Source organism: Lipophrys pholis (genome assembly GCF_963383615.2).
Source record: "Lipophrys pholis genome assembly, chromosome: 12".
In the NCBI taxonomy this organism is placed as follows: Eukaryota; Metazoa; Chordata; class Actinopteri; order Blenniiformes; family Blenniidae; genus Lipophrys; species Lipophrys pholis.
In genome coordinates this window covers 30,297,583-30,324,653 of record NC_137641.1, presented here as the reverse complement: position 1 = coordinate 30,324,653, position 27,071 = coordinate 30,297,583, and the positions used below count along the sequence as shown (strand labels likewise).

At 43.1% G+C, this 27,071-nt stretch overlaps 2 protein-coding genes across 2 annotated transcripts; both read right to left on the bottom strand.

The window, feature by feature from the left end:
- Positions 1-10,476: 10,476 nt before the first annotated feature.
- On the bottom strand, positions 10,477-11,088 carry LOC308118301 (uncharacterized protein; the record flags this gene model as incomplete). Its single annotated transcript, XM_080477651.1, has 3 exons — positions 10,477-10,637; positions 10,745-10,900; positions 10,983-11,088. The coding sequence occupies 3 exons, from the start codon at positions 11,086-11,088 to the stop codon at positions 10,477-10,479; spliced, it is 423 nt and encodes a 140-aa protein (XP_080333777.1).
- Positions 11,089-13,011: 1,923 nt separating this feature from the next.
- mtfp1 (mitochondrial fission process 1) lies at positions 13,012-25,340 on the bottom strand. Its single transcript, XM_080476721.1, has 4 exons — positions 25,207-25,340; positions 16,455-16,582; positions 16,123-16,355; positions 13,012-15,197 (listed from the first exon to the last, which is right to left on the bottom strand). Exons 1-4 carry the CDS (start codon positions 25,274-25,276, stop codon positions 15,128-15,130), a joined length of 501 nt encoding a protein of 166 aa, XP_080332847.1. The 5' UTR covers positions 25,277-25,340; the 3' UTR covers positions 13,012-15,127.
- Positions 25,341-27,071: the final 1,731 nt, after the last annotated feature.

Below are 27,071 nucleotides of genomic sequence, written 5' to 3'. Positions count from 1 at the left end.
CTCCTGTAGTTTGTCCTCTCTCCTGTAATTTGTCATCTCTTCTACAGTTTGTCGTCCCTCCTGTAGTTTGTCCTCCCTCGTGTAGTTTGTCCTCTCTCCTGTAATTTGTCCTCTCTCCTACAGTTTGTCGTCCCTCCTGTAGTTTGTCCTCTCTCCTGTAATTTGTCATCTCTCCTGTAGTTTGTCCTATGTCCTGTAGTTTGTCCCATGTCCTGTAGTTTTTCCTCCCTCCTGTAATTTTTCGTCTCCCTCTGTACCTTCCTGAAGGTTCTCTGACAGTCCCCAGTCAACTATCAAGTGTTTTACCACCTGGATTACTTTTATGTGAAGTTTATTGCTTTCTGCCCTGTCCTGCCCTGTCCTGCCCCGTCCTGCCCCGTCCTGCCCAGTCCTGCCCAGTCCTGCCCCGTCCTGCCCCGTCCTGCCCCGTCCTGCCCAGTCCTGCCCCGTCCTGCCCCGTCCTGCCCCGTCCTGCCCCGTCCTGACCCGTCCTGCCCCGACTGGCCTCTGGTCACCGAGACTTTCTGCTGCCGAGAGTTTGGCTGTAAACCAGTGAGACAGTTCGACTGTCATGAAATCAATAAGACTGAACTGAATGAGGACAAATGAAAACCCAACAAGTCCAGTTCAGACCTGCTGGAACCCAGAAGGTTCCTGTTGAGAAGCAAAATTACAAACCAGTGTGTCGCCCACATATTATAATATTTTCCCAGCCACACTCTGTACTTTGCTCCTGATGACAGTCGTGTTCCGTCGGCCTGTTTTATTAAAAGACCGAGGTCCTCGCTGCTCCGGGAGTTCAGTACGATCCATCGTACGAAGCTCGTCCACGTCCCTCAATCAAACCACACCTCCAACTGCTGTGTGTGTGTGTGTGTGTGTGTGTGTGTGTGTGTGTGTGTGTGTGTGTGTGTGTGTGTGTGTGTGTGTGTGTGTGTGTGTGTGTGTGTGTGTGTGTGTGTGTGTGTGTGTGTGTGTGTGTGTGTGTGTGTGTGTGTGTGTGATTCTCAGTGAGGACTGTTGTAATGGCGTTTCCGCAGCATATTGATTTCACGACTAGCAGACGACGTCTCTGTAAAATGACTCAAGAGGTGGAAATCAGATGTTATCTCACAACAACAGAGAGATGAGGATATCGTGCAGCGCGCTATCTGATTTTAGAATTATGTCGAGCTATCAAATGTCTGCAGACGAGGATGATTATCACTGCCACTGTGATCAGTGATCTCAAGTGTAAAGACGCTAAACAAACTCCAGGTCATCCTTTCCATTGCAGACGTGTTTGGAGCCGCGTGGGGCAGGAGGAAGCCCTCAGGTGAGCACGAGGCCTTTTACCCCCGCTAAACCTCCTCCGTGGCGTCGGCCAGGCCGTGTTGCATATTTCACCCGGAGAGTGGAGGAATATGGCGGCGTGCGGCGCCTTCATGTAGAGAGATTACCACAGATAGTGCGCTTTAAGTGAGCGGCCAGCATTTCCACTTGGCTGCACCCTCTGATGCACCTGAGCAGGATTCAGCAGGAGCCTCCTCATACATAATGCATCGCCCGAGCTGCGCTCACTTTTCATGTTCCCCTGATTCATTTCACAAAGAGGCGGCGCTGCCAGCCGGCCGGCGCTGCACACCGGCGCTGCACACCGGCGCTGCACACCGGCGCTGCACACCGGCGCTGCACACCGGCGCTGCACACCGGCGCTGCACACCGGCGCTGCACACCGGCGCTGCACACCGGCGCTGCACACCGGCGCTGCACACCGCCTCCATCAGGCCACATCCTCTTCGCCACTCCGGGAGGATTTCACCTCACTTTTTATTTGTATTTGTATTACACGTGTATGAATTACGGCTTGTGCAAACGGACTCATATATATATATATATATATACAAACATTGCACAAAAATGAATTACAAATCTTAATTAAAAACTTCAACTAAATTTCAAATTCAAACTTTGGAAATCTGCATGTTTACATCCAACAACTTAATTATTTTAATCGAGAAAAAACAATCGTGTTTCATATTTATATTTTTTTCCCAAAGTGCCATTTGAAAAAAAATCGGAAATATTAGTGTAAAAATGTAATTTCAAAGTAGAAGTTAATGAAATTATTACAAAAGATTATTTAAAAAAGTAACTTTAGTATTTTCTACTTTTACCTGTATTTCTTTTTTTTTTTTACAGTAAAAAACTTTTACTTGATATTGAGAAAAGATTTAAGTAATGTAATTAACTAAAACATTCATATCTACACATTTTATAACTTAAAATTACTTCTATTTTTGCAATTGAGCAGTTTTTTTAGTTTTTTTTTTTTTGCTGTCAAAATAAAACTACCAAGTTGGACTGTTATTAGGGTGACTGTCAAAATAAAACTACCAAGTTGGACTGTTATTAGGTGTACTGTCAAAATAAAACTACCAAGTTGGACTGTTATTACGGTGACTGTCAAAATAAAACTAACAAGTTGGACTGTTATTAGGGTGACTGTCAAAATAAAACTACCAAGTTGGACTGTTATTACGGTGACTGTCAAAATAAAAGTCCCAGGAGAATCTGGACTGGGAGTCATGACACGACGGAGGAAACTTTGTTCTTATTAAAGCTCTACTGAGCATGTGCAGAACTACTAGTTACTACGCTGTGGTACCTGCACAGCAGCAACGCTACAGAAAAGTTGTGTTTTCCACTGTGGACACCGAGACGGAGTCTGAGCGTTTTTTAAAAAGTTGTGTTTTCCACTGTGGACACCGAGACGGAGTCTGAGCGTTTTTTAAAAAGTTGTGTTTTCCACTGTGGACACCGAGACAGAGTCTGAGCGTTTTTTAAAAAGTTGTGTTTTCCACTGTGGACACCGAGACGGAGTCTGAGCGTTTTTTAAAAAGTTGTGTTTTCCACTGTGGACACCGAGACGGAGTCTGAGCGTTTTTTAAAAGTTGCGTTTTCCACTGTGGACACCGAGACGGAGTCTGAGCGTTTTTTAAAAGTTGCGTTTTCCACTGTGGACACCGAGACGGAGTCTGAGCGTTTTTTAAAAAGTTGTGTTTTCCACTGTGGACACCGAGACGGAGTCTGAGCATTTTTTAAAAAGTTGTGTTTTCCACTGTGGACACCGAGACGGAGTCTGAGTGTTTTTTAAAAAGTTGTGTTTTCCACTGTGGACACCGAGACGGAGTCTGAGCGTTTTTTAAAAGTTGCGTTTTCCACTGTGGACACCGAGACGGAGTCTGAGCGTTTTTTAAAAAGTTGTGTTTTCCACTGTGGACACCGAGACGGAGTCTGAGCGTTTTTTAAAAAGTTGTGTTTTCCACTGTGGACACCGAGACGGAGTCTGAGCGTTTTTTAAAAGTTGTGTTTTCCACTGTGGACACCGAGACGGAGTCTGAGCGTTTTTTAAAAGTTGCGTTTTCGCCCTTTTCCCACAGAGATGAGGCATTTTCAAAAAGTTGCACCTCGTGCAGGGAGAACATCCAAACTTAGAACAAAGACTCGTCTCATTCATAATTGTTTAATGCAGATTTTCTCATAATTTCGCCACCTCCTCCTGATGAACGTTTGGTCTGTCGCCAAATGGGACTTCATGGTTCTGTGCCAGATTAGTCTCTTTCTCTCTTTCTCTAGATTATAAATATGTGATTGGCTCCTGAGATCAGTTACAGAATAAAGTCTGACTCTCCTCATTGTTTTAAGATACAAACAGTTATGGTCACCTAGTTGTAAAACACGTGTTTCAGTGGAATTGGTAATAGTTTTATTTACATTTTTTATCATAATTCCTTTAGATTAAATCTTAATACATTTTTTGTTTAATAAATGACAAAAGTTTGTCTAAAAAATAGGCATTTCCTTACTGCCACTGAATACACGATGGGAAAGTCTTCTAGACGGTTGGTTTCATTTACTAAACTTGTGCTGCTGATCTTAAGAAAAGATTTGAAAAGTGTTCCGATGATGAATCTCATGCTGGACGATACATTTTGCACCAGAACGACATTGAAAACATGTTTGCATGAAAACTCAATAGGTACTCAAACTTTGGTAAGAGTAAACGTCACATTTGGAAATTCAAAAAGTTCCACCTTGGGAGCCATTTTCAAAAAGTTGCGTTTCCAGTGGCTCCATTGTCTCAAAACGCGACCAAACTTTTCTGTTTCCACCTGGAAACACGTCTTTTAAATGATCTTATAAAATCAATTCTAATCAGGCGACAACTGAATTCTAATACTTTTTTATTTTAATTCCCTGAACCTCGTTACTTCATTCGGTGTATTTTCAGTATCAGTCGTACTTCATCCTCCCGCCGCAGCGCTCTGGCTCCATTTGAAGATCGACGACAGGAAAACAAATCACAAGCTGACAAACTCCAACAAGGAGCTAATTATAGAGCGTCAAGAGGGAGGAGCTCTGATCAGATCAATCTAACGTCTTAATCCAGCGGGATTGGTGTTAATCCAGCGGGGTTGGTCTCGCGCTGCGTTTCCAGCCTCCAGAGGCACAAACTGATATTTATTACTTTAATGCTCGTCGCACCGCCGCACGTCTTCTGTGGCTCGAGTTGATGTGTCGGGATTTTCTTTAGTTTCTCCTTTCATTCATGATAATCAATCCAGACATAGTCCCCCCCCCCCCCCCCCCCCCACACACACACACACACACACACACACACACACACACACACACACACACGCACACACACACCGGTTCTCCACAGTTGTGTTTTCTAAAACGCGGCCTTCTGCTGACCTCAATAAATCGACCGGAGAACGCTAAACATTTCAGTTCGTGCCCTTAAAACGGTGTGTGTGTGTGTGTGTGTGTGTGTGTGTGTGTGTGTGTGTGTGTGTGTGTGTGTGTGTGTGTACCACCTCTGTACTGTAATAAAATCACGGCTCATTGCCCGTTACTAATGATGGCGGCCGTTCACTGGGGTTGACGTTGTTTTAAGGAGACGCTCCTCTTCTGTCTGCTCTTTTAACTCTGGAGCGACGATGAAGGACCGCGACTAATGACCCCCCCCCCCCCCCCCCACACACACACACACACACACACACACACACACACACACACACGGAGGTCAACTTCTAAACTTTACATTTTCTCCCGACATGAAGGAAAACACCACTGAACATGTGAGTTATGAATTTTTATCTTTATTTTTTGTCCCCTGCTGGTGGAAACTACTGGACGGATTCACAACACAAAACATCTAGATTTAAATATAAAGAGCTCGTATGCTTTTCAATTACATTTTATTATATTTAAAAAGTTATCACCTTATTATCCGGTACTACATTTGGGCCCAAATCGTAGTATTTTGTCTAAAATTGAAAGTATTATTACAGAGTTGTCTGGGTATAATTAGCTTCACTAATGAAGCTGCTTCTGTTTTCATCGATGTGATTTCAATTATTTTTCGGTTTGTATGTGTGTATTTACCAACGCTTTGCAAAAACTACTTGCCTGAATGTTCCTGTACAAAGTGGTGTGTGTAGTCGGTGTGTGTAGTCGTGTGTGTAGTCGTGTGTGTAGTCGGTGTGTGTAGTCGTGTGTGTAGTCGTGTGTGTAGTCGGTGGGTGTAGTCGTGTGTGTAGTCGTGTGTGTAGTCGGTGTGTGTAGTCGGGTGTGTAGTCGGTGTGTGTAGTCGGTGTGTGTAGTCGTGTGTGTAGTCGTGTGTGTGTAGTCGGTGTGTGTAGTCGGTGTGTGTAGTCGTGTGTGTGTAGTCGTGTGTGTAGTCGGTGTGTGTAGTCGTGTGTGTAGTCGGTGTGTGTAGTCGGTGTGTGTAGTCGTGTGTGTAGTCGGTGTGTGTAGTCGGGTGTGTAGTCGGTGTGTGTAGTCGGTGTGTGTAGTCGTGTGTGTAGTCGTGTGTGTGTAGTCGGTGTGTGTAGTCGGTGTGTGTAGTCGTGTGTGTGTAGTCGTGTGTGTAGTCGGTGTGTGTAGTCGTGTGTGTAGTCGGTGTGTGTAGTCGTGTGTGTAGTCGGTGTGTGTAGTCGGGTGTGTAGTCGTGTGTGTGTAGTCGGTGTGTGTAGTCGGTGTGTGTAGTCGGTGTGTGTAGTCGGTGTGTGTAGTCGTGTGTGTGTAGTCGTGTGTGTGTAGTCGTGTGTGTAGTCGGTGTGTGTAGTCAGTGTGTGTAGTCGTGTGTGTAGTCGGTGTGTGTAGTCGTGTGTGTAGTCGGTGTGTAGTCGTGTGTGTAGTCGTTGTGTGTAGTCGGTGTGTGTAGTCGTGTGTGTAGTCGTGTGTGTAGTCGGTGTGTGTAGTCGGTGTGTGTAGTCGTGTGTGTAGTCGTGTGTGTGTAGTCGGTGTGTGTGTAGTCGTGTGTGTAGTCGTGTGTGTAGTCGTGTATGTAGTCGTGTGTGTAGTCGTGTGTGTAGTTGTGTGTGTGTAGTCGTGTGTGTAGTCGTGTGTGTAGTCGTGTATGTAGTCGTGTGTGTAGTTGTGTGTGTGTAGTCGTGTGTGTAGTCGTGTGTGTAGTCGTGTGTGTAGTCGGTGTGTGTAGTCGTGTATGTAGTCGGTGTGTGTAGTTGTGTGTGTAGTCGTGTGTGTGTGTAGTCGTGTGTGTAGTCGTGTGTGTAGTCGTGTATGTAGTCGTGTGTGTAGTCGTGTGTGTAGTTGTGTGTGTGTAGTCGTGTGTGTAGTCGTGTGTGTAGTCGTGTGTGTAGTCGGTGTGTGTAGTCGTGTATGTAGTCGGTGTGTGTAGTTGTGTGTGTAGTCGTGTGTGTGTGTAGTCGTGTGTGTAGTCGTGTGTGTAGTCATAGTTGTTGTTGAACTGTGTAGTCGTTGTGGTTGTAGTAGTGTGTAGTTGTAGAAGTTTTTAGTTGTAGTCACAAGTAGTCATTGTTGTTGTAGTAGTGTGTAGTAGTAGTTGTTGTAGCTGTAGTTGTATTTGGTGTTGTGGTAATCATTGCAGTTGTTGTAGTAGTTGTGTGTAGTTAGTGTACTACTTGTTGTACTTGTAGTTGTAGTCATAGTTGTTGTTTTTGTAGGTGTAGATGTTGTAGTACTTGTTGTACTTGTGGTTGTAGTCATAGTTGTGGTTTTTGTAGGTGTAGATGTTGTAGTACTTGTTGTACTTGTGGTTGTAGTTTCATGAAAACTCAGAAACTCATTTTATGGTTAAAAACTGAGTTTTGTTTTGTAGAAACAAACGAATCCGAGGAAACGAGTTTGTTTTTATACGACGCGTCGAACAAACGGAACGTTTCTCTCAATCCTGTTGTATTTCTTTACCATCTGAACTTTTTAGTTTACTAAAGAGTACTTTGAATTTTGTGACTCTATATTTTAAAACATGTCGTTTTGGTTGTTAATCAACAGGAGTTACTGTCAGTCAGGTTCTTCTCATCTCAGAGGGTTTGGTGTTTTGGTGTATCTGTGGTTTCTACACACCTCATATTGGGAAAGTGTCCGGTCCGGTCCTGTCCGGTCCGGTCCGGTCCTGTCCGGTCCGGTCCGGTCTGGTCCAGGAGAATTCTTTGAGGAGTTTGCATGTCCTCCCTGTGCAGGAGTCTCTGATGAGGTTAATGAGGAGTCCTCCTCCTGGAGGACATGTGAGGTTTTAATGGCGACTTTAAATGAGCTTTAGTGAGAATGAGAGAGTGAATAATGACACTGCAGCAAACAATGTGGAAACACACACACACACACACACACACACACACACACACACACACACACACACACACACACACACACACACACACACACACACAATTATCTTCTACTCCTCGTTTGAATAATTGCTTATATATTCACTTTTGATATGTTTTTAAAATGTGAAGATTTTGATCTGTGTGTGTGTGTGTGTGTGTGTGTGTGTGTGTGTGTGTGTGTGTGTGTGTGTGTGTGTGTGTGTGTGTGTTAAAGTGTTTTGTTGTCAGTCTTCGTTCTACAATATTGCGTCTGAATCCTGCAGCGACTGAACAAAAGCCCAAAGAGGTTCTGTTCTGAGAGCTGAGCGCTCGTCCTCACCAGAGGCTGGTTCTCCTGCATCTGTCTGGGTGGAGATGAGCGGGGGTCACAGGGGTGGAGGGGTGGAGGGGTGGAGGAGGGGGGCAGATTGAAAGGCTGGGAAATCCCTGGAAGAAAAAAAAAAAGAAAGCGAGTGAGGAGGAGAAAGGAGGTCTTTGGGCCACTTGTGGCTTCACCAGCGGAGCACCAATCATGGAGCACGGCGGCGGCGGCGGCGGCGGCGGCGGGAGTGACAGATGAACAATGGCGTGGCGCTGCAGCCCCCTGCCAACAGGCCCATCCATCACGGCGGGGGAGATTAATTCAATTCATCAGCTCTTTGTCTCCTCGGGCCCCCTAATGCCACCTGATCTTGCTCAAGGGGGACTTATAAATGTTTGTGGGTTTGATCCGAGCTGCTCGCTTGACACTGAATTAAAACATTACTCTTAGCGGCTCGGCTCTCACGCCATAATTCAGATGGAGATGAATTCTCATGGAGGCCAGACCCACCCCCCCCCCCCCCCCCCCCCCCGTCCCCGACCCCCCGGCAGCAACGTGAAGCCGAGTCAGCAAACACACCTGGAAGCAGGTGGAAAATACAGGAAACAAATAAAAAGCTTTTCAGATTATATTTGAAGTTTAAGAAAAGTACAGTACTTCTGCTTCAGAGGGGATTTACCAGATTATTTAGGTTTAAGAAGTAGAAGAGAGTCACGGTTCTGAAAAGTAGTCAGACGTGAAAATTAATTCACATTATCGAAGCACAGGTCGGGTTACAGTGTCACATAGATCAGAACCAGAATTTTTTTTCCTATCAATGTTTTATAAATTCTATTGTGTTTATTATCTAATGAAATTACAATAATTTTATTTTAATGATTTCATTTTATTTAAATAAATTTATGTTTTATACTTTAAATCCAGCTTTAATTGAGTCACAGGAAACAAGGGATTTTTTTTGTTTTGAGACATAAAAACTTAAATATTTAAAAGCTTCTACAATACAAAAAATGATAAAATACGAGTATGTAGAGTGGATATGACAACCTGGCCTGACGTCATTCCAGTGTTTCTATATGAATCTTAAGAAAATGCATGATTTACTTATTTCTATATTTTAATATCACCACTTATAAATGTGCTTTTTACATGATTCACAGTTCTAGTTTGAACAAAACAAAGTCATTTGCGACCTCTAGTGGACACTTTGAGACCTGCAGTCCTCACAAGAGCACAATTCCGTTTCCGGGCAGGTTTCCTGTAAAGGATGAATAAAGTCTGTTTATTCTATTTTAGAAGTAGCTCGTATAATAATAACCCTCCTGCTTTAGAGAAAATACTGCAGTAACCCCCAACAGTCTGATTTAAAATGTACTTTGTAAAAAGTGTTTATTTTATTTTTGTGTTCCTCAAATAAAGAGACGACTAAATAGATTTTATCACTAAAAACTGGGTTGAAAAGCAAAACTGGCAGGAAAAGCTTCTTACGCAGCAGTACTATAATGTAGAAAGTTATTTTTGGGAGTCGTTAGAATATTTTCTCTCCAGTAATCTGTATTTTATCTACTGTGTACCGTTACGTCCGTGTGATGTGTGCTGCCGACTCTTGGTCATCATTGTAAAACATCTCGATCTGTTATTTTTAATCTCTGGTTAAATAAAATCTGGATTAATCGAGTTTATTCCTCAAACAGGAAGAAGTGAGGAGATGGAGCCAAAAGGAAGTAAACTGGAATCCCAATTACTTTACAGAAGTTATAAAACTTCCTCCAGCATTTTGAAAGTATTCACTGTAGTTATTAAACAATGGAAAAAAAAAAAAAAGCTCAACTTTTTCCACATTGTTTAACAACTCAAACTATCCTCTTTAAATCTATTGATACTTTTAAATCATAACCTTTAAGCAAAATCAACTTCCTAAAGGTTCTCCAGCAGTACTACTCGTCCCCACACCTGGACTGACGTCCCAGAAGTGAAGACAGTCTGTCCTCTCTGTCCCTGGCTTGTTTCAGGTTTTAAAAAGTGTGTTGCTCCAACCAGCCAATCAGAAATCAAACCCTATATAGTGTCATCGGGGGTTTAGCCAATCCCAATCAAGGTAGGCCCTCCCTTTGACTCCTCCCACAATGAGGCAGCTCTGCTCTGGCACATGGCACCACGAGAGGAAGTACTTCCTCCTCTTCCCAAGATGGGCATGTGTGGGCGGAGCCAGTCCAGCTCACACAGACACAGCAGATTCTGAATGTAGCTCCTATGATCCAATATTCAAATGAGGAAAATCAAGGAGGAGCTAGAAACTTAGAATACTGAAGGTTTCTGGAGCGACCAGACCAGGAGGAGAGGAGGAGGAGGTGAACAGGAAGAGGTGGAGGTGAACAGGAGGAGGAGGAGGAGAACATCTGGAGGACCAGGAGGTGAACAGGAAGAGGTGGAGAACAAGAGGAGGAGGAGAACATCTGGAGGACAGGAGAACTTTAACTTTGTTGAATGAAGCCACGTCACGTTTTCCTGTCAAGTTGACTTTATTGAGTTTCAGGCGTCGCCCTCCTTCTGAGGCCGGTAGTAAAAGCGGCCTCCCCTCCAGAAACACAGGTAATAGGCCATGCTCAGCGATGCCACTGCAGACACCAGCAGCACGGCCACGACCAGGGCAATTTTCCACACCGCCGACTCCCCCACCGCCTCATTAGGGTCTGATAGGGGGGGAGGGGGAGGGGGGGTGAAAACAGGAGACTCTGGTATTAAGACTTCAAGCAGTTTGCAGGCGTGAATCTGGTTGTTAATCGTGACGTGAACTCACCTCGTGTCCTGGTGCCGGGCGGCTGCGTCGTGCTCTGAACCGCCCCGGTGACCCCGGGTGACCCGTCAGGCCACACGGTGGCGTCGTCGTACGACTGTGAATCGTCGGCTATATCTGCCCAGGGGTCCTGGAGGAAGCGAGAAAGGCCTGCGGAGGCTGACACACAGAAACTATTAAAAGAAACCGGAGCAGGTTGAGAAATACAACTTGGTTTAGAGGTGGACTTTCCCGCTCCTACCTGACTGACCACTGCACGTGGCCAAAAAGGCAAAAACCAGAAGGTAAGGAGCAAACATGGCTGTTTCCACCTGCTGCTGCTTCCCTTCGCTTTCTTTATGCTTCATCTGGAGAAGTGGCTTCAGCTGTGATCTCCACCTCAATCAAGACAAACAGCAGCCTGTGGTTTCCCTCCGAGTGCCTCCCTCCCATTGGCTGCTCCCGCCTTCAGTGCCTCCGTCCCATTGGCTGCTCCCGCCTAGTGCCTCCCTCCCATTGGCTGCTCCCTCCGAGTGCCTCCCTCCCATTGGCTGCTCCCCCCTAGTGCCTCCCTCCCATTGGCTGCTCCCGTCTTCAGTGCCTCCCTCCCATTGGCTGCTCCCCCCTAGTGCCTCCCTCCCATTGGCTGCTCCCTCTTAGTGCCTCCCTCACATTGGCTGCTCCCTCCTAGTGCCTCCCTCCCATTGGCTGCTCCCGCCTTCAGTGCCTCCCTCCCATTGGCTGCTCCCCCCTAGTGCCTCCCTCCCATTGGCTGCTCCCTCCGAGTGCCTCCCTCCCATTGGCTGCTCCCCCCTAGTGCCTCCCTCCCATTGGCTGCTCCCCCCCAGTGCTTTCCTCCCATTGGCTTCTCCCCCCTAGTGCCTCCCTCCCATTGGCTGCTCCCGCCTTCAGTGCCTCCCTTCCATTGGCTGCTCCCGCCTTCAGTGCCTCCGTCCCATTGGCTGCTCCCGCCTTCAGTGGCTCCGTCCCATTGGCTGCTCCCGCCTTCAGTGGCTCCGTCCCATTGGCTGCTCCCGCCTTTGGATTTAGATGTTATAGATCAGGAGGTAGTGATTGTAGAGTTGAAGAATGAGTCCCACTTAGTTTGAAACTTATCAGAGTTGTACAAACAAGAATACCACTATAAAGACTTCAGGGGGCGGGGCCTAACCCCAGGCCACGTCTTCACTTGATTTAAGGACTTTGGAAAGTGTTTAACGTGGCTTGATTGATCCTGGAAGTAATGATACACACAAACGTTTGGCTTTAGGATGAACCCAGAATGCATTCGAACCTTTACAGTGACCTTGATGTGACCTTCTCGAAACTCAACGCTTCAGTGCTTTTTGCTCAACTTGCAGGTCTCAAGTCATTTTTTTCTCGGGGAAGTCAAGTCGGAGGTTCTGTCGAGTCCAAGTGAAGTTGCTTTATTTTCAGGTACCATTTTAACATATTTATTACCGTCGCCTGTCTGTGTGTATTTATTTATTCATCGGTTTGTATGTATGTGTTTTACTAACTTTTCAATCCCCTATCCTGACTGCGCTGTGACGAAAATGCACTCCATGACCTTTGACCCCAACCGTGAACCGGGGTAATGACATCACTGCATCATGTGGCCTATCACACGATAGGAAATTGAAAACTGAATATTTTGGCGGTGGGTTGACATCAATGGGATTAAAACCACATTATGACCAAAAACAGTCTGATCTTTCTACATACATACATACATACATACATACATACATACAAACCAATAAATAAATAAACAGACAAAAACAAACCCATTGCCCAGCTCAGCCATGTGCACATTGTAAAGGCATCTCGACTGAAGGAATCTACTGAAAGTGGTGCAGAATATTCCAGGTATTTTGGCCGGGGGTGTCAAACATAAGGCTTGTGGACCAAAACTGTCCCAGGAGGAGTTTGTTTTGGACATTTCATTGTATTTTGCTCTAAAGGTTTCATTAAAATTAGCTTTATATTGAGATTGTGGTAATTTATGGTTGTAATTGTTTGTTTTTTATAAAAATATAGCAGTTTTCATCACATAAATTCTTCGTCTCAACAGAGAAAAACAATCCATTTTAAACTGAAAGGTCATTCTGCCATTATTTCATCTGTCCATCCTGCTCCAGAGGAAGTTGGGCTGCATGGGACCCCTGAACTAAAATGTGTTTGACACCCCTGAACTAAAATGTGTTTGACACCCCCGGTTGAGTCATTTCCAGAACAAAACTACATCCATTGAAGCTGTGAAAAAAAAAAAAAAAAAAAGACACATTTTTGTCAGCATATAATTTATTTCACGACAGTTTCAGGAGCTCAGAACATCCGGATGTTGGAACTTTCACATTTCATTCGTCAGTAAATGAAATTAAAGGCTGAAAGACCCGATTTCCAACAGCAGTCATCAAACAAAGGTAAACAGGAAAACAGTGAAGTTGTGTGTAAAATGTGAAACATTAAGATGAATATGAATATAGACTTTTGTTCTTTTACAAGGGAGGCACAGGTATAACTCTGACAAGGGAAACATTTCCAGGTTTAATCACAAGCAGGTAGAGTTTGTGGCTCCGACCCATTAAAACTAAAACTCTCTCAATGAGGTAAAGAATGTGTACGATCACATGCATTTAAGATCACACCGAAAACCCATTGAACTAAATTCTACCAGAAAGTTAAAGATTTCCCAAAGTTTACAAAAAGAAGCAACTTTAATGGCGCAGAATTCCAGCAAAGCCACTTTTGTGCATTAGGTGGCAGTAGTGAGTAAGTTTCATTAGTATGTCACATTTTGAGGTTTATTTTTTTTACTTTATTTTGCAGAAACTAACAGCTCTCGTATCTATTGTGTTTAATATTCGATTTTACTGCACTGAACCTCGACGACACGACCGGAGCTAAGCGGTTAGCATGCTAACTTTAGCGCCTGTACACCAATCGAATGACATCATGATTGTTTTTGGCTTCGAGATCCAGTTTCCGTAATGCTTCGAGCAAAAACACAGACACGTCTTATTAGATGAAACATTTTTGAAAATATGACATACTGGACCTTTAACAAAAGCTTATTGCTAAACTCTTTCCAAAAAAAAGTTCCCAAAAAAGTTCCCGGTCGTCTTAAAATGACGACTCAGCGACAAACGACGCTACATTTTCTATTAGAGTTCCCTTTTTTAACTCAGTTTAACAATACTTGTATATCTGAGTTCTTTACAGTGATAAAGAAAAACTACTCCCTGCTACTGGCTCAGCTAAAGTACGTACACATTACTTAGTTTGTTCCCTTGCATAGTTTAGCATGAGATTCAGTATCGGAGGCGCAAATCGAGTTTGGCAGTAATACATGGGATGTGTTACTGTTTCTGTGTAGGAAGAAGTGGAAGATAAAACTAATAATTATTGTATTAAAACATGTATTTTTAGAATACAATTTATTGTAGGTGTTACTGAATCAAAATGTTTTATTGCAAATAAGTTTTTGTGCAAAATTAAAAGTTTACCGTCTTTCCTGGACTATAAGTCACAAAAAACTGTAAATGAGAAAAAAAATGTTATTTTTATATTCATGTAGAGATGTTGTGTTTTTATCCCAGGATCAGCCTTCGGTAACAGTTTCTCTGTTTTTCTCAAGTCTCACACTCTGAGCTCTTTCTGCACACACATTTTATTATTATTAGGAAATCTTGCTATGTAACTTTTCCTTTTCGGCAACTTTTAACTTCACTCAATTACAGTAATAGTTTTTTTGTGGTACTGTCGCAGCATTCTTTTGTCATGCAGTGACATCTAGTGGCCACAGATGTATGTGCCAGTATGTTTTAATGTAGAAGTATTTTCTCTATTTTGACGAATGTGGGTCTAATAGTAGGGGAAATACGGTAACCGTTTGTCTGAATAAAGACTAAGATATTACTTCAAGTTTGTGTGTAGATTCCTACAGCTTTTCATAATATCTTTAAAGATAACGAAGTCCAGCATTTAAACAAAAATTTGGTGTGAGACGTGCCGACAGGAAGGTTTGGGTGGATTTGAGTGAGAATTTACATTCCAGGGACCTAAAGCAAGTGTGGAACTGTTTTACTATTTGGCCACAAGAAGAAGAAAAAAAACTGACAGCAACAAGTGGACCATTCTTTTAGTTTCTAAACTGTTAAATTCCCATCTAAACAGTTTCTGGTATTAAAGCCCCGGGTTACCCTGAGATAAGATTCAGCGCCCCCTGTGGCGGGAGGCTTCACACACAGCAGGACTTCACTTTTCACAACTGAGGCTACGTTCTACGTTTCATGGCTGTGCATTAAAACGCATTTTATAACTGGAACATCGGACTGTGTACTCTTCCTTACACATGGTTTGGATAACCAGCACAGGTCTGCACGGACTCCATGAAAGCAATTCTTATTCCTGCTTCTCCTCCTCCTCGTTGTAAATCTTTCGAAGGCTCGAATCCAGCAGGAAGTCCACGGACCTGCAAAGTACAAAGAGAGTGGAAGAAATGTTGATTTCACATCAACGCTTGTACCTTGTACCGTATTGTCTGAACTATAAGTCGCCAGAGAATACGGTGACTTTTACACTGAGACAAAGTCAAAGCATTTTATTTATCTATTTATGAGTGCCACCATTTTCAAAAAGTTGCCTTATCAATCAGTGGCTCCAAGCAAAATGTTCACTGTTTGGTGGGGCCTCGGTCACCTGACCAGCCAATCTTCTTCGACAAGTGAAACGTATAGTCCAGAACTTACGGTAATTTGAGGCTAAAACTATTATATACGTGACGAAGCACAAATTTTCGGACCTGAATGTATTTTTAGTGGAGAGGAGTCTTTGTTGTAAAAACAGACTTTTAAATTGAAAATATTGAACTAACACAGAGTGACGCTTTTAATTGACTACAACCCAACAGCTGATCCTGATTTCCTGTTAGAAATATGGTGGTGTGTGTGTGTGTGTGTGTGTGTGTGTGCGTGTGTGTGTGTGTGTGTGTGTGCGCGTGTGCGTGGTTCACAATGAATTTCAGTGTTTACGATGCCTGTAGCAGACGTCTTTTTGGCTGATTTCATGTTTAAGCTGACGACATTTCCATTTCTAACACCCCATTTGTTGGGGTGTTAGAAAAGGATGAACCATGGATGAACCATGAATGAACCATGGATGAACCATGGATGAACCATGGATGAACCATGGATGAACCATGGATGAACAAAGGATGAACCATGGATGAACCATGGATGAACAAAGGATGAACCATGGATGAACCATGGTTGAACCATGAATGAACCATGGATGAACAAAGAATGAACCATGGATGAACCATGGATGAACCATTCCAGCAGTGTCACAACGTTCTCAGAGAAAAAGCAGCACATGTGAGTCCAGCCGCCGGTCCAGACCTGTCGATGGGAGTGATGATGAAGGGGATTGTGGAGAGGCCGATGGCTGTGGTGGTCCACTTGCGGACGGGCAGGGGCCACCTGGTGGTCTTGCGGAGCGCGTACAACGAGGCGGCACACACGCGGTTGATGGTGAAGCCGGGGATGATCACAGAGGCGAGCGCCTGCCACACAAACGTGTCGACGACGGCCGCCGCCACCCGGGTCGTCCTCCCGGGGTTGTCCCCGTGTGCCTGGAGGAACACGGATCAGAACACAAGATCGCCAGTCATTTCTGGGTGAAAAGTCAAATCAAAGCAGATGTAGTGAAACAACAGATGTGAAAATCTCACCAAAGCTGCTTTCTTGCCTTTGTCCACAGCGTCGGCGGTGACGTAGACAGTCGCCACGGCGTAGCTGCCCCACACCGCGCTCACCGGCACCAGCGCACGAAAAGCCTCCCCCACCTCATTAGCATAGCCTGTTGGAACACGGAGAGGAAAACATCGTCAGCGACCTTTAAATGCACAAGAATCATATATATCATACATAATCCGACTCGGGGGACGCTCAGACCCACAGCGAGAAAATGACCCTCTGGTCCTGCGCAGGTTTTCTAAGGCTTCATGTTCACCAGGTGTTTCAGGTGATTCAGGTGTTTCAGGTGTTTCAGGTGTTTCAGGTGTTTCAGGTGTTTCAGGTGTTTCAGGTGATTCAGGTGTTTCAGGTGTTTCAGGTGATTCAGGTGTTTCAGGTGTTTCAGGTGAAGACGCATCCTTTTGTTTTCCTTTCAGAAAAGTTTGTCATTCAGACGGCAACAGTTTGAAAATGATGTCCGTTTATACGGAAACGGCAGAAACACTGAAAACTATGTTAGTTTAGATACTTTATTACTAATTAGAGACTTTATTTGATTTTATGATTACTTTAATTTAATTTTACGTACATTATTTAATTAGATTTTTTTTACTTGTATTTCACTTTATTACTTTTAGTTCATAAAATGTTATATTTTATTATTACTTTTATTTTTATTTTACTTATTATAAATTACATACTTTGTTCCCACATTGTAGAAATTTACTTTTTACCGCTGCAAAACAAATAATATACAATATACTGTACAGAAAAAGATTAACACTATTCTAAAACATTTTAACAATACACAATAAAGCTGTGACTTAAGTATGTAGAAGTAAGTGTGCAGAAATATTTTACAGCAGCAGGTATGGATATTAAAGAACTGGGCACTGGAGGTTTTTAACAGTAAAGGAATTTAACAGGAAAATTAAAACAAATTAAAACAACAGCGTGGCGTATAAAGCAATACACGGACATTATGCACATAAATATGTGGTAAGTGGAGGTTTTGCATGAAATAATAACTAATATCGTACATTATAAAACTTAGTTAGCATGTTGGGCCACAAGTTGGTGCTGTTGGATGTTTCTTTAATGAGCTCACGCACACATGCAGCAGAGAACAACGAGCTTTAAACATTAACATCAGGAGAACACAGACCACCAACTTGGATTGTTGTTACAGTGACTGTCAAAATAAAACTACCAAGTTTCACCCGGTGTTGTTGCCCATCTACCGAGTATGTACAGAAGAACTATTTACTTGGACCGTGGCACGCATGTGCCACTGCATCGTTTCAGAAAAGTTGGATTTTTTCCCGTTTCCATACAAACAGGAGCCGGAGCATTTTCAAAAAGTTCCACCTTGAGAACCTTTTTCAAAAAAGTGGAATTTTCAGTGGCTCCAAGTATTTTGATTGTGTTTTCTCAGGAAAACCTTGTTGTTTAAACAGGATCTAAATCTACTAATGAACAACCACTTTACATGTACTTGGTTATGTTTTCAACACTAAATCTCCACGTTTCCTCCAGCGTCAGTGGCGAAGGTATGGAAAACGTTTTTTGGGATCTTTTATCTGATCCGATCTACATCGAAGTTCCAATCATGGACAACCATAGCGTAGCGAAATGAAAACCAGGCAAACGATGACTGTTTTGGTCTGAATGTAAGAAAATACTGACGAACAAACACATAAAAACAGTTTTAAAAAGTTTATCACAAATCTTAGACGTTTCCTCGTTACATGTAGTTCAGTATGTACTTCCCATTGTCCTCCGCCTGTATCTACATTGGTACAAGATCTGTGACTCAACGTGTTCCTCTTTCCACTTGACTTTTTTAGACTTATTTCCAGGACAAACAAAAGCCCGTCTTGTATTCACGTCAGTTAAAACTGTTTATTGGAGTAAACTGGGTATTTCCAAAGATTTCACATATCATCTCCTGCAGGTGCAGAAAAACTGAACATCCAGAGACCTGAAGGTGCCGCGTCATCATTCTGCCAATGCAAAGCAACGTTTAAATAATTAGCCGACATCCATTCCGCCGGGGTGGAACGGGTCCAGTGTCCTTCATCTGTTAAGAAGGTCACCTGATCCATGTGCCACCGTGAAAGTACTTCAGCGGTGAGATTAACTCCAGTCACAGGAAGCGACATCTCCGCCTCAATGACAACAGAAGCATCCGAGCGTGGCGGAGTGGCGGAGTGGCGTCCTGCTGCCGCGGCGCGACGCCATCATGGACACTGAGGTGAAACACTGAGATGCAAACGCAGCTTTTTAAACTCGGTGTATCGTCTCCACCAGTGTAACTTCAAGATGATCACCGACATATTAATACTCCAAGTACACATAAGAACAGATATGTTTGTGTTAAACAGTAAACTTTTATACTTGCAGGTTTTCCAGTATGCTATAAATGACATTGTGGCTTTAATCCATCATTACTACTTTAAATTTAAATTAAGAAGTCAACAGTAACTAGAGTATTTTCCAATTCTAAGTCACATCCAAGTATAAGTTGTCTTTTTTTCTTTTCAATATAAGTCACATGTCCATCAGACTGAGGCGTTTACATGATAGGAGTCAGATCAGCTTTCCACTGGGTTTTCTATCGTCCATGTAGTAAACACGCAAATCAGTTTTAATTGTTTAGTGGCTGCGCTGGAAAGATTACTTCTGATTACTAACGCTCGTATTTATCTCATGGATGACAGAACGGTCAATGGTTCTTGTTTGTCGAAAAGCTCCAGTGATCTCACTCCCACGAGGTTTGGGGTGGCGATGTAGTACCCTGATGATAGTCCAGCATCCCGAGTCAAACTGACACAGTCTCAGAGTTAAACCACCGCAAAGTACTTCAAAACACATTTTTACCTATAATAACTGCTATCAGCTCATTTAATAACAACTGTGGCGTGATGGTGGTGCAGTGGTTGGTACCGTCACAGCACAGGAAGGCGACCGCGGTTTCATTTCAGGCCTTTCTTTGCGGTTGTTTGTTTGATTTTCTCTGTGCTTTGGTTTTTTTAAGGTACGTTGGTTTGCATTGCCACCTTGCAAAAAAAGTAATCAGGGTTTAATTCCAGGCCAGATCCAGACTGTGTGTACTTCCTGTGGTATTTCATTTGGGTACTACAACAGTACAATAACCCTGGTTTGTTTCACGGCCAGAGATGGTCTGTACGGGGTTTGCATGTTCTTTGGGTATTCCAGTGACACATTTTGTTTCGTTTCGTCCGACACGACAACGGATTCTAAAAACGGCTCCCAAAGTTGAACTGAAAGTTCAGTCTCGGGTCATAACCTGTCCATGCTGTCCCGACTGGCCCGACCACGTTTCATTAGATGACACACATGTTCTGAGTGACATCGTCGGTCAGAGTCAAGCAGTGAGGACACGTCTGGATCTGCTGTCCGTCCTTATCTTACTGATGTGACGCTGAGATTCAGCAAAGAATTAAGAACGAGGCGTGTGAAATAATGTGTCTGCACCTTTGCCAGCTTCAAATACACAATTCTGTGTACTGTGCTGGAGAGAAAGGAGTCCCTCCACAGTCAGTACATCACTGTGGAGGATGAGGAGACCAACGAGACCTTAGAGGAGGAACCAGAAGAGGAGGAGGTTGCTGTGGGACCGGTCCTTTCTACTACCTACCGTGGAGAAGACGTCCAGATCAGACTCTTCAGAAACCATTAATCCATTAGAAGTTATTCATGTGGGTTTTTCTCCAGGTGCTCTGGGTCCCCCACAAGTCTGCTTAAATAACTGAACGGACGGATCCAAGCGCAGAGTTCCACAAAATGAGGTTTATTGTAGAAAAGTCCAGGGAACACGAGGAAACAGGAGGGACAGAGGGAGACGGTTTAAATAGACAGGGGAAGGGAGGACAGAATGACTGGTCCACACAGAGGGACAAGAACATTGGTTAACTGGAAACATGACGTGAGACACACAGGGGCAGACAGACAGAGACAGGGGTAGACAGACAAAGACTGGGGCAGATAGACAGAGACAGGGGCAGAAAGACACAGAGACTGGGGCAGATAGACAGAGAGACTGGGGCAGAAAGACACAGAGACTGGGGCAGACAGACAGAGACAGGGGCAGAAAGACACAGAGACAGGGGCAGACAGAGAGACTGGGGCAGATAGACAGGGGCAGGGGCAGAAAGACACAGAGACAGGGGCAGAAAGACAGAGACTGGGCCAGGGGCAGACAGAGAGACTGGGGCAGACAGACACAGAGACTGGACACTGGTGAACTTATTCCGTTTGTTTGGTGAATTATATTTGGTTGTTGTGAATTAGTGATTTTGATTTGGAAGTTAAAAATAAAATCAAAGGAAATTAAAGGAGTTCAGAGCTGAACTGTGAAGACAAAGTCCACTGCAGAAAAAACCCTAAAATAATCTCAATTTGTCCCAAAAAAGGTAGGATTTCATTTAGTCCACATTTAGTTAAAAACTGTTCTGCACAGAGCTGCATCCTCTTAATTCAGCTTTTAGCTCGAATTTTAATATTTTAAATTCAGTTAAACACATAAAACTCACCTTCTTTCAAAAGACGCTGAAAAACAGGATTCAGGAGTGAATGATTACAAGTTTTATCTCTGAAATGAAAACACAAGAATAAACGGCGCCTATATTAGCAGTAAATGTATGTTTTTCTGTGCACTATGTCCTTGATGTATAGCTCATCTTTTTACACGAAGACGGACGAAAACTCCAGAAAAAATAGGAAAATATTTGAGTTTGTGTGACGACTGCAGACATACAGGTCGTAAACGTGGTAAATGATCCATTATCTTCACCACTACGTCTAAAGCAGCTCGCTTCTGAGCAGACTGACATGATGTCAAACACATTAAGTATTCATATAGACATCAGTAGGGTTATATAACTCGCTGTCTGCTTGAAGAAAAGATTCAGCAGCCTTCCACTGTCTCTAATATCACACATATTGCTTTATGTTATTATTTTCCACGCTAGAATAAAATGACATTACATTGTTGGCTGTTATCCAGAGCGAGCTCAGTATTAGCTGACAGTAGCTGCATCACAGATGAAGCATTAAACACTATCGCAGTTACGTATCGAGCAAACAACGTTTTTGAGCTTCAGTGAGTCGATAAGATCTTCCAGTAATGCAAGTACTGATAAGAAAATACAGCATGCTCTTGTATAAACAGCCACTATTTAACTCCACGCTCAGCAACTTATGAAGATGTGAATGTGTGTTAGAACGATTAGTCAGCATTTTCCCACAGAGCCACCACACACACTCCCCATAAGGAAGGCGACTGTGGATTTGCCTAGAAAAACCTTTTTATATTTAAATTTTATAAAAAAGATCCTTGTAACTCCAAACTTGTGGTCCTTGAAAGCAGAATGTCTCAATTCTTTTCCTGCAATGCATTTTTCAGATTTTTCCGAGCCGTAAAACATGTGAACCAAATAAACGGCTGCATTTGAACCAGATGTGCTGAAGAACAAAGAGACACTCTGATATCTTCTGTTGACATTCAGCAGAGAAAAGAAATGAAATGTGTATGAAAAGTGTTCTACAGATAAAGATTGATTGACTGATTGACTCTGACCCAATGCTGGTTAAATCCCACAGCAGCAGTACTGCAGTATTGTATATTAGAGATACATCTTTTTTTAATGAATATTGCTTCAATCACAAATTCTTCAGAATTCTATAAAATGCTGATCAATGATTTATTTCTGGTGGGAATAGAACCTCGACCACAAGTTACACACGATTGGTCTCACAAGTACTTTTTTTTTTTTTTTCATTCTATGTCTCACTTCCTGTTTCACACTTTATGGTAATGAAGCTGTTGAGATGCAAAACTGTTTAATTTGAAATATTTGATATATATTTAGTTTGTAACACTCATAATATTCCATGAAAGTGTATTTTACATTCATTACAAAGAGCGACCCCACAGGGCGACGCTACGGGGCGATGCTACGGGGCGACGATACGGGGCGACGCTACGTGGCGACGCTACGGGGCGACGCTACGGGGCGACGCTACGTGGCGTCCCTACAGGGTGACGCTACAGGGCAACGCTACGGGGCGACACAATGGGGTAATGTTATGAGATAACGCTACGGGATAGCGCTACAGGGTAACGCTATGGGGCGACTATACGGGGTAACGCTACGGGGTAACGCTGTGGGATAACGCTACGGGATAACGCTACGGGGCAACGCTACGGGGCAACGCTACGGGGCGACACAATGGGGTAATGTTATGAGATAACGCTACGGGATAGCGCTACAGGGTAACGCTATGGGGCGACTCTACAGGGTAACGCTACGGGGCGACGCTACGGGGCGACGCTACGGGGCGACGCTACGGGGCGACGCTACGGGGCGACGCTACGGGGTGACGCTACGGGGTGACGCTATGGGGTGACGCTACGGGGTGACGCTACGGGGTGACGCTACGGGGTGACGCTACGGGGTGACACTACGGGGCAACGCTACGGGGCGACACAACGGGGTAACGCTATGAGATAACGCTACAGGGTAGCGCTACAGGGTGTCTCTACGGGATAACGCTACAGGGCGACACAACGGGGTAACGCTATGAGATAACGCTACGGGGCGACTCTACAGGGTAACGCTACGGGATAACGCTACAGGGCGACGCTATCGGATAACGCTAAGGGATAACGCTACGGGGCGTCTCTACGGGGCAACGCTACGGGGCAACGCTACGGGGCAATGCAACTACATCCTTTTCAGTGCTTTTTTGCCGTTTCCGTGTAAACAGATATCATTTTCAAAACGTTGCCATGGAAACATGTCACTTTTTGGAAACGGTGCATTTTCACTTGTCTAACGAAGGACAATACACTGAGGTTTGTGCTGATAGATCGATGTAAAAAGTATCATGTCTGAAAACACTTGTATTGTTTAATATTGCGTCTGTTTCAAAATGTCGTCCCCCATTTACAGTGACTACGTCATAAATCCCGACTTACTCGCTAAATAATGGTAAAACAAGAGCAGTAGACTTAATCCTACAGACGGACGAGATTAAAGCTGCGAGCACACAGATTATGCTTTTATGAGGGGGATGAAACAAATCATGGGGAAATATACATTTGCTGCTCCTCAGCGTTGACTGTAGGGGATTGCATTTTTGCAGATTTTATATGCGTGTGACCTAATCCCCAAGAGGCTTCCTCGTGCGAGGCTCAGATACTTTCACAAATAGTCAGGAGATGAAATCTAGCAAATGAACTTTGGATCAGCATCACATCTAATCTGTCCACCAAGTGTCAAAGATCTGCTTTTCAGAGATAATGAAGGAGATTTTTTTTAATCCTGGTGGATTATATTTGGTTCTTGATGTTTTAAGGTTGCTTCTTTCTGGGAAAACAAATGACAAGCAGCCTCGATCGGGACCTCGCACTCCGGCCTGTCGGGGTCGGCCTCATCATGGCCTCTGGCCCCTTTAATGATTGATCAAATATAGATTTTGGAGGTTTTAACAAAAAAGGACTTTTATTTTGAAAAATGTGGGAGGCTTTTATTTTGAAAGCCAACTAACCTCTAATCCAGCTCATCGCTAAACATCAATTACTCAGATTTGTAATGTAATTTTAATAAAGAAGGACTTTTTATTTTGGAAAAAAATGGAGGCTTTTATTTTGAAAGCCAGCTCAACCCTAGCCTAGCTAAATAATATCCAGTTTGAAGTCCCAGACCCACCCGGTCAGTAGCCCACACCACGCTCAGTGAACCACAGTGCTGAGCTCCACCGCCGTGGACAGAGCACACTCAAAAAGTACCACTGTGGGAGTCATTTTCAAAAAGTTGTGTTTTCAGTGGCTCCTAGGACCGTTGTCGTGTAAACAGACACCTGAAGGATAACGAAAGTTCTTCTTGAAAACGTTGTCGTGTAGACGGACCCTTAATATCTTCACCCGTACTGTTCCACATGATCACAATAATAATATGTATTGTGGCGCACAGGCAATAAAAAGCATGACTCCTTCTATCTTAGTCAGTCTTTTAAAAGTTGGCTTCTGTTGCTAATGCTTGTTGAGACATGCATTCATTCATTTCCACTACATCTCTTCTTCTCGGGAAAAATCTGAATCATACTAGAAAGACATTTCCATGACCCCTGGATTCAACCTGCGGCTATAATTGAAGTGTCGCCTACACTTTTCCTTCCTAATGCAGAAAATGCATTTAAATAATAAAGCATGGACATGTAATCCTAAAGAGTCCATCTATTGTCACCCTCCTTGCAGCAGGCTATGAACACACTGACAGGAGGTGCTGCAGTGTGAATGCCCTTCACACGGTGACTCCCACAGCAGGGGGGGGTTCGGTTACACACAGGAAGGGCAGCATGCTGTGACACTGACTTGTACCTACAGCTTCCAGGATATGGGCGTTTTGGTTGTGAGTCACTGCCTCAACTTGCACAACAACTCTATTCCCGACTGGGTTTAAACCGGGACGTCGACGCCAACATCACACTACGGCGTGTAAACACAAAGCCCCGCTGCCAGCCGGTCCACGACACCATTATGTCCTACAGTGTCAAACTGTCCTTGAACGCATCGGAGTTTCTATAAATAGACGTTTAAACTTAGTGGTTAGCCGGCAATGCTAACCAGCGCGCTAGCTCCCGGTGAGCTTCCATGTTTTTCTTTGAGGTTTGAAATGAAGACAAACTGCGGCGCGGTGACGTGGAATAAACTCTACATACCGAGGAAGCGGACCCACGTGTCCCGGTAGATGTCCACCGGTTTTCCCGGTTTGTCTTCACTGGGATCCATGCTGCCGTCCCGTCGTGTCACTCCTCCATCCCCCGATGCTGCCGCACCGCCTCGGAGGCTCGAGAGACCCGGGGAGGGGGCGTGGCCTGCGGTCAGCATCCAACCAGGAGACACGCGGGTTAGAGCTTCCAAATAGCTAAAATACTGATGATCACCGTGATATATACATCCTGACCATTCGAATTATTGTCGTTAAATTATATATTCGAAATACTGGAAGTACTCTGTGTAATCTACACATCGAAAATACTCTGAATGCTGTAAAAAATTACTTTATCCAACAGCAGGAAATGTTATAAATAATATGACTGATACACACAATCTACATATTTCTACTGTTAGAGATGCTGTAACTATTGTACATAATACATTCTAAACTGTCAAACTGCTGGAAATACTCTGACTCCTGTATTAAATTACTTATTCCAAATACTGTAACTAATCTGCATATTTGAAACACAAGAAATACTTTGAGTACTGTTACAAATTGCGTATTCCTACTACTGGAAATATTCAAACTCGTCTACCTAATCTATATATTCCAACAACTGGAAATACTGTAACTAATCTTCATATTCCAAATACATGAAATACTCTGAAGACTAACAAATTATATATTCCAACCACTGGAAATATACTAAACACTGACTAATCACCATCATCTAAATATTTCAACTACTGGAAATACTCTGACTCCTGTAGTAAATTACATATTCAAACTACTGAAAAAGCAGTAACTAATCTATATATTCCAAATACTGTAAATGATCTACAGTTACTACTGCACGTAATGTAAGTACTCCTACTACTTTAGTTATTACTTCAAATATGCTGTAAACAATCTACATATTCCAACTATTGAAATACTGTAAGTACTGTAAATAAATCACATAGTTCAACAACTGGAACTACTGGAACTAATCTACATATTCGAAATACTAGAAATACTCTGGGTACTGAAACAAATGACACATTCCAACTACTGGAAATACTGTAACTAATCTACATGATCTACATATTCCAAGTACTAGGAAAACTGACTACTGTAACAAATGACACATTCCAACAACTGGAAATACCCTGACTAGTGAAAGAAATTATATATTCCTACTACAGGAAATATTCTAACAAATCTACAGATTCCAACTACTGCAAATACTGTAACTAATCTGCATATTCCAAATATTGTAAATGATCTAACTACTGCATATAATGTATATACTCCAACTATTTTAAACATTACTACAATTACTGGAAATGACCTACATATTCCAACTATTCTAAACATACTGACTCATCTACATAATTTGCATATTATAAGTACCCCAAATACTGTGAATACAGTAACTAATCTACATTACTTATTCTGATGCTACACAGACTGTGTATTGCACATTTCAGTTTCTTTTAAACTCATTTTGAATCTTGTTGCACTGTTTTACTTGCCTATATTCCATATTTTATTATTTAATCTAATTACATAATACACATATTCCAATTACTGTAAATACTGTAACCAATCTACATATTGTAACTACTGTCAATACTACTACAACTACTATAAATACTGTGAATACTGTAAATTATCTACTGGAACTACTGCTCAAAATCTGCATAATACTCACATTCCAATTTTTGTAAATACTGTTACTAATCTACTTATGTACTTGTAATTCTTTATTTACACACGGATGAGTTTAGTTATTATACATTGATTAGAAAGGTACAGTTGTAAAAACAACAAATTTATACCGTAATAAAGGGATTAATTCACAGATTAGTCCTGGATTACATT